The sequence below is a fragment of the Lissotriton vulgaris genome, unplaced genomic scaffold, assembly GCF_964263255.1.
Source record: "Lissotriton vulgaris unplaced genomic scaffold, aLisVul1.2 SCAFFOLD_2819, whole genome shotgun sequence".
Classification (NCBI taxonomy): domain Eukaryota; kingdom Metazoa; phylum Chordata; class Amphibia; order Caudata; family Salamandridae; genus Lissotriton; species Lissotriton vulgaris.
The window spans coordinates 180,776-188,757 of record NW_028253610.1 but is presented as its reverse complement, the minus strand read 5'-3'; the positions used below and the strand labels follow the sequence as shown (position 1 = coordinate 188,757).

Genomic DNA, 7,982 nt, shown 5'->3' with positions numbered 1-7,982 from the left:
TAGGTCACAATGCAACTTGGCCATACGTTGTGGTCACAAAAAATCCGGCTATAAAATATTAATTAGGGAAGCTGTAATTTGTGGCCCTCTGTGCTTTGCTGAGAATGCAGGAACAAATGTATATAAAGTACAACAATCCTTTATTTCCATATTTGCAATCCCAAACTGGAAACATTTGTTTTAAAAGTAGTTCATATCTATTAATAACACAATAATGTATCCTATTTCAGAAACAAGCTTCTGATATATTTACCAAAGGGAAGTTGCTCATCTACTTCCTATTTTTGACTAGATTATCAATACAACTAGTGGGTCAATAAGGGATCAAAGATTTACAGCTGCAATTTGAATCATAAGACATTGATACATTCCACTGTGGCTCCCAAAAAGGAGAATGATTCATTCATACCCTCTCCTATTTGTTATTCGTAAGAATGGCAAAAGCCTTTTAAGAGTAAAAAAAAAACTTTCTAAATGAAGAAAGGGGTATGAGACATGGTAAAAACTAGGTTTGTGGTCACAACCCCTGTGTGCCTATGGATGTTGGGCTTTGCAACAGCAAAACATCCTTCTATTCCATGCCTTAAATTCCTGTCTCTTTCTATGACATTTAGGACAATGTCAAAAATCCATAATGGCTATCCAGGATCCTTCGGAACACACTGCAATTCCCATGGCTTAATTACTTTTTGGGTGCGCTTCTCCATTCCTAACATCTCAGACCCTCAACAAAAGAAATGGCAACCTTTTTTGGATGGTTGAAAAAAAGGTTTCTATTAGTGTTTGTCGGGCAACCACTTTATAACTTTCTTAAACACTACAGACTTTAGATTTAGGATTCTGCTGATCGTTTCGGTTCCGCCTGCCTACATACCATGGCAGCATAATTCTCTAATCTAGTGTTAAATAATTACTGGTTCAGCACCAATATTCTTTTTTTGTTCTTCACCAATGCAAAAGGAAGAGGAATAAAGTGGTAGTTTTCAGATTACTCCTAATTACACCTACCTTTTACTTCATCCCAGACCTAGTTAACTCCATTCTTCGCTCACTGGTAGTGGTGGTCATTGACATTTTTATTGTGCCTTGTTGTCATTTACATATAACTTGATTGGATAGTGCCCCTCTTAGTAATACATCACTATTGGGTGTACCTAATTTTTTACTTTGCTGTTTCTTTGTTTGATCTTTGCAGGGGTCAGCTTCTGATGTGGGTCCCTTCCACACGTTATTACTGGGATGATGAAGAGAAGACTCAGGGGCATGTTTACAAGCCCTGAACACCACCAGAGCATCACTTTTTCTGACGCTCCAGTGCCTTACTCTCAACCCAATATTTACAAGGTGGTGTTAAACTGCCCCAAATTTACAAGGCATGCAGCACAGTTCAAAATAGGAACAGAAAATACCTGGTCTTAAACAGGTGATACAAGAAGAAATGTTGTATTTCTCCTCTTATTTTGCTCTTTCCTGCATTCTTCAGGACACATAGAAACAGCAACTCACCAGGAAGGTGTCCCTTCCTGCACATAGACATTCTTCCCAGCAGTCCGGGCACCCTTGCAACATTGCACAAGGGTGCCGGCACTGATGCTAGGCAGCTTATTTAGATCTGGAGCTTAGTGACATTTGGGGTTGTGTCGTATTTTTTTAAATACTGTGCATCCTGGGTTCAAAAAATGTCGATGTGCAGCTTTATCAATTTTGCAGTTACACCGCACTCCGATATTTTTTTTTAAATATCCCCCTCAGTCTAATAAAAACTTAACAGTAAGCAATTCTAAGTTGTAGGCAAGCCAAAAATATTTACATCTTTTGGTGCTCATGACAGAAGGGTTCTGTCATGAGTACCAGTGCTTGTGTGCTCATGATGGAACCATTCTGTCATGTTAACAAATGCACCAATTCGCTCTGCTGTAAACTGCAGAGGGATTTCCTTTTTTTTAAGACTCGGGAGGTGGGGAAGAGGGTGCTAATGTATTCTCTCTGGAGGGGCTGAAAGCACCTTAGACACCAGGGATTTGTTTTTTATAGTTCAGGGGTGGAGGCTGCCCATAATGGGCATGCCAATGCCCCCACCCTCCCCCACAAAAAATAGCCTCAAGTTTGGTCGGAGGTGGTGGAGGGAGCAGAAAGCCACAAGGCACAAGGGATTCATTTTTTCTTTTTTTATATGATGGTGGCTGCAGAAAATAGGCATGCCAATGCCTGCACCCCCCAAAAACACTGCTACAGTCTTTCTCACACCCCGGGAGGCCGATGGGGGCAATAGCCCCTTATCTACCCACGGGGAGGCAGAAAACCCACTAGGCACCAGGGCTTACTTTTATTATTATTTGAAGGGGGGCAGAGAGGCCACTATGTGCCGGGGATTATGCTGTTATTTTTATACATGGGGTGCGGCTGCCTAGAATTACAGTCTGTTTTAGGCCATTTCCTGTCATGGGCAGTAGGCCTACCCACACAAGTGAGGTATCATTTCTATCGAGAGACTTGGGGAATACAGGTTTGGTGGAAGTTTTTGTCTCCCGTTTGATTCCAGAACTTTTCATCACAGAAATATGAGGAAAATGTTTTCGTTTTTTTACGAAGTTTGAGCTTTGCAAGAAATTCTGGGTAGCAGAACCTAGTGGTGAGAGCCACATAAGTTACCCCATCCTGCATTCCCATGGATGTTCAGTTTTTTATGTTTGCTAGGTTCCTTTCGGCGTGGACAGAGCTAGGGTCTAAAATCCAGAACTAGGAACAATGCGAAAAAAGGTCAGTTTTCACAGGACCAAAATGATGTGTCCACGGTGTATTTTGGGCTGTTTCCTTCACAGGCACTAGGCCTACCCACACAAGTGAGGTACCATTTTTATTGGGAGACTTCAGGGAAAGCAGAATAGTAGAACATGTGTTATTACCAATTGACTTTCTTTGCATTTCTGCCTTCCAAATGTAAGGCAATTTGTGAAAAAGAAGCCGTTTTTATAAATGTCCTCTAATTCACATGCTTGTATGTGCACCCACAATTTTGGAGATGTGCCAATGATCACTGCTTCTAAACTCTATTTTCTGTTCCCATTTCAGAAATATACAGGTTTCCTTTAGACCTTTATTGGGACCTGGGGGAAATGCTGGGTGGGTGGAAGTTTCTGGCTACACGCTGATTCCAGAACTTTCCATCACAGAAATCAGAGGTTTTTTCTTTTTTTACAAGGTTTGAGGTTTGCCTGGCTTTCTGGGTAACAGATTCTAGTGAAATCCACACAGTACACCCCTTCCTATATTTCCTTGGGTGTCTAGTTTTTAAACATTTATAGGTTTGCTAGGTTTCCCTAGATAATGGCTGAGCTAGGGTACGAAATCCACAGCTAGGCACATTGCAAAAATTATATGTTTTCACTGGAAAAATGTGATATGTCCATGCTGAGTGTTGGGGCGTTTCTTGTTGCAGGCTCCAGGCCTACCCACACAAGTAAGGGACCATTTGTATCTGGAGACTTAGGTGAAAACAGAATAGTAGAACAAGTGTTATTAAAAATTGACTTTCTTTGCATTTCTGCCTTCCAAATGTAAGGACATTTGTGAAAAAGAAGCCATTTTTCAAAATGTCTTCTAATTCACATGCTTGTATGTGTACCCACAATTTTTGAGATGTGCCAATCATCACTACTTCTAAACTCTATATTATGTTCCCATTTCAGAAATATACAGGTTTCCTTTATACCTATTTTTAATGAATGAATTGCTATCTACCCAGTACACAATGAAAAACCATTGCAAGATGCAGCTCAGTTACTGGCTCTGGGTACATGGTGAACCTGCAAGTCCTATATATCCCTGTAACCGGAAGGGTTCACCAGATGTAACAGTATATTTCTTATAAAAATATGAAATATTTAGAAGAAGTTACAGGTGAAAACATAGGCACAAATGGATGTTTTTTTCAATTCAATTTCAATTTGTATTATTTCAATTGTTAGTTAATATAGAAATGTATAGTTTTACGGGATCCATTACTGCTTTCAGACCCATTTCTACCACTACCTGGAAAGAGGTTGAAAGCAGTAAAATGCCCAAACGGTGAGAAAATGTTGGTTTTCTGACAAAAGTTTGCCTGTTTCTAAAACTGGGAAGATGGTGAATTTAGCACCACAAACCCTTTGCTGATACATCTTGCCGGGGAAAAAAAAACGCTTTCTTCTGCAGTACTTTTTTAAAATTCTTCAGAAAAAAACATACAATTGATGCATTTTGGCCAATTTCCAGGTGCCCTCCAGGGGAAATCCGCAAACCATCGGTCCCTTTAGACTCCTTAAGCTGTTGAAAGAAAAAGACGCAAATTTGTGGAAAAATAGTTACAGGGCCCAAGTGCGAACTACCCTAAACAGCCAAAAAAGGCTTAGCACAGGGGAGAAAAGGCACAGCAATGAAGGGGTTAAACACAAATTACGGACATCAGTTCTTAGTAGCATATGTTTAATTGTAAAAATGATTTAACCCTTTTCAAATGACTGAGAAAATAAATTAACTAAGAAACTTTAATACAGCTATTTGGTTGCTGTGAATAAATGGATTTCAGCATCAAAAGATACCTATTGTCGATGATAAAAAGAAGTTTTGCAGGGAGACATTCTAAGTCATTCACAAAATTCCTTTGTTAAAGAGGAAAGAATGTAATGGTAATAAGGCAGTCCTTTTGCATGTTGTTCTACACGTCACATTTCATAATGAAAACATCTTTAAAATGATGTTTCTCATATTTACAATTTTCATATAATTGTGAACAGTAAACAATGTTTTACGTTCTACCATAAATGTCAACATCAAAAAACAAAATGGGAACCATTCTTTAATCTTAGCTGCACAAAATTGATATTCATTTCCAGGCCCACTATCAACGCTCCTGTTTTTACTTTTGTGCAGTGACAAATGAACTATTCACATATGTGCTATAAGCTATTTTCATTCAACTTATTGCTAGTACTTTAAAAATTGTAATAGTTTTTATATTACATTTCTCCACAAAACATGTGCTATGCACTTGACCTAAAGCATATAACACAAATATAAAACAAGATTTTTTGAGTGTCCTCTACCATGTACAGTACTTAAAATCAGAATGAGGTACAGTTATTTAGGGAGTCAGCAATTAATTAGAGGTTCCTATTCGGAGTATTAGGATGGGTGTAACAAAAAGCAGGAAGAAGAGCGGACATGGAAGACAGAGGCAGGCATATAAAGTTCATAACAAAAGGCAAAGTGTTGATCCATAGCCATTTATGAGCTGCTGTTTGAGCTGATGGCTAAAAGAGATCTTTAATGTGGTCTGGTGCCTGGTCTTGTAGGTTTGCCCTGTTGTAGATGCATTTGAATAACATTTATTACCTAAAGACAAGTGCTGTAAGCAACTTATTGTACATAACACATGCTGTACATGTTGTGTTGGCTTATCCTAGCTAAAACAAGACCATGCCATTCTGTAAGAAATAGCTGGTATGTCAATTAAAAATAACGAGATACAATGTGTCAATGCTTGCTTAATTCGCTGCACAATCATTTCTAATACTTCTCCAGGTAAACGGAACACCAAAATAAATTTTCCACATTTTAAATAGGATAGACTTTTCAGATTGTTACTTTGTTCACTTGTGCAACTAAGATTACCAAACTCCCATCAAATGGCGACTGTCAACTTGAATTAAAAATATACTGTATCCGCCTTTTTTAATGCCTTTTCATTATGCCAGTGACTTTCGAGTAGTTTCTGCAAACACCCACCTGAGACAGATATTTAGCAGTTTTTTCATGCACAAAGAGGGAAAATAAGCTTTTGTGTCCATCAGGTAAGCAAAGTAACTATTATTTTTGGAGGTATTACAAAGAACCTTTAACTTCACTGGACTGTAGAGACGTATTAAAATGAAAAATACTGCTTTCTGTATGCATTATTCACATTGTCAGACCTAAAGTGCCCAGAGGTCTTTGGATCTTTTATCACACACAGCTAACTCTTTCGCTAACAATATTACAGCTATTTATTGATAGCTCTGAGGTTCCAACTTGCATTTCTAAGCCCTCCTCTGTCTCGTCCACATCCATGCTGGTTAGCTCATTGCCATTTCGATAAGTACTTAAATTAAGGTCTTTTCCATACATAGCTGTTGATGCAGCATTGGTGCTCTGGTTTGGCTGCAGCACTGATTGCTTACTGGTGTTGTACCGACAGCGGATGAAGTTGGCAAATGCTCGTCGGTAGGTCCTGTTGAAGAGTGTGTATACCAGTGGATTTATTCCTGAAGAGACATATCCCACCCAAACAAATACATCCAGAAGTTCCACTATGAGATCCTTGTCACAGGCCTCCTTGCACAGAACTGACATAATGTTTGTGATGAAGAAAGGGCACCACATTATTAGAAATAGAAAGAAGACAATCCCAAGGACTTTGGAAGCTCTTCGTTCATTGTTAATTGCCTGCATGGTCCCTTTCCGGAAAAGGACAGCTTCCTTGTTTATTGGCGAGTTCAAGTGAGATGCGCCCTCGTGGTTTTGGATCATTGAAATGTTTTCTGTAGTGCTGTCTTTTTTTAAGCAATTGAAACTACTCCTCCTTTGCTTTGGTACCTCCTCGTACATAAACACTGTTGCTTGTTTCTGAAGAACTTGAATAGTCAAGCAGTAAGTAAACACCATGATGATGAGTGGGATGAAAAATGCCACGAACGATCCAATCAGAACAAAGTTTTCATCGTCCATGACGCACCTTCCATCTATTAACATTCTGGATTCATCTTGAAGGCCCATGACTGGGATTGGCATCGAAATTCCTGAAATCATAACAATAGGAAAAGTCAATGTTGCGAACAGAACAAAATGCCGTGGGTTCATGCAACATGTGTCGTTCTCAGTATGGTACACTATTCAAGCTAATCAGTCTGCCAACTTTCCATTTTATATCTAAAACACCATTGCTCGAAAGCATGTAATTAGTAGTGATATAAAGATACTCTGAAACACAGTTAATTTTGTGTAGATACCGTCACAAGTCAGATTGATCATATATATCTGTCAGTAGCCTATCAGAGAGAAAATGTGGACAGCCCAATATCAACAAATGATGACCCTCAGATAGACAGCCCCACAAGCCTCATGTCATTTTCCCTAATAAAAATCCAGTTTCACCTTTGATTGCTTCTCCTGAGCAGCACAGCAACTAGCAGAGAAATATGATAAACAACTTCACTAAAAGTACACTTATTGCCAGATGTACAAATACTTTTTGTGGTTGGAAACGGTCCAATTTGCAGAATTGAGGCATTTGCAACCACAAAAGTACCTTTTCATGTGTACAAGTCTAGGTTTTGTGATTTGGTAACACACCGCTAAATCAAAACAAATCTCAATTTAGGTTTGCGTAGAAATATGGATTTGGTATTTGGAAGGGCATCCCTTTCAAATACCAAACTGGATTGGTATTTATTATTGTTTTGAGACCGAATTCCTGTTGCAAATCATTAATCTTTTACCACCTTCTTCGAGGAGGTGGTAAGCCAGTTGCAAACGGGATAAGGTCCACAAGTGATTCTATCCCCTTGTGAATGTTCACAAAAACATTTTTTAAGAATAGGCTGGGGTAGTCTCCAAAAATGTAACTTACACCTTTCATTAAAAAAAAACATGTTTCCTGAAAACGGATTGCATAAAAAAGATTTATTTGAAGCAGTTACAGATATGGTGGTCTGCTGACCAAGCTGTGATGTCCGCAATGTACGGTGACCTACCTCGTTAAAATTCATGAGGTAAGTCCAATTAGTACATAAGTCAGTTTGCAAATGATCACATTGGTCACCTGGGGGCATATTACCAAGCAATAGCGATAATTATCGCTATTGCTTGGTTAGAGACAAACATTTACCGCAGAGCTGCGGCGATTTTTATCGCAGATAAACCTTGGTATTACCAAGGTTTATCGCAAATGCGATAAAAATCTGCCG

The 7,982-nt window shown here is 38.9% G+C and overlaps 1 protein-coding gene across 1 annotated transcript; it reads right to left on the bottom strand.

Moving 5' to 3' along the window:
- Window positions 1-4,447: 4,447 nt before the first annotated feature.
- On the bottom strand, window positions 4,448-6,811 carry LOC147660909 (5-hydroxytryptamine receptor 2C-like). The gene has a single exon (XM_086951437.1). The coding sequence runs from the start codon at window positions 6,805-6,807 to the stop codon at window positions 5,983-5,985; it is 825 nt and encodes a 274-aa protein (XP_086807563.1). The 5' UTR covers window positions 6,808-6,811; the 3' UTR covers window positions 4,448-5,982.
- Between the last annotated feature and the right edge of the window lie 1,171 nt (window positions 6,812-7,982).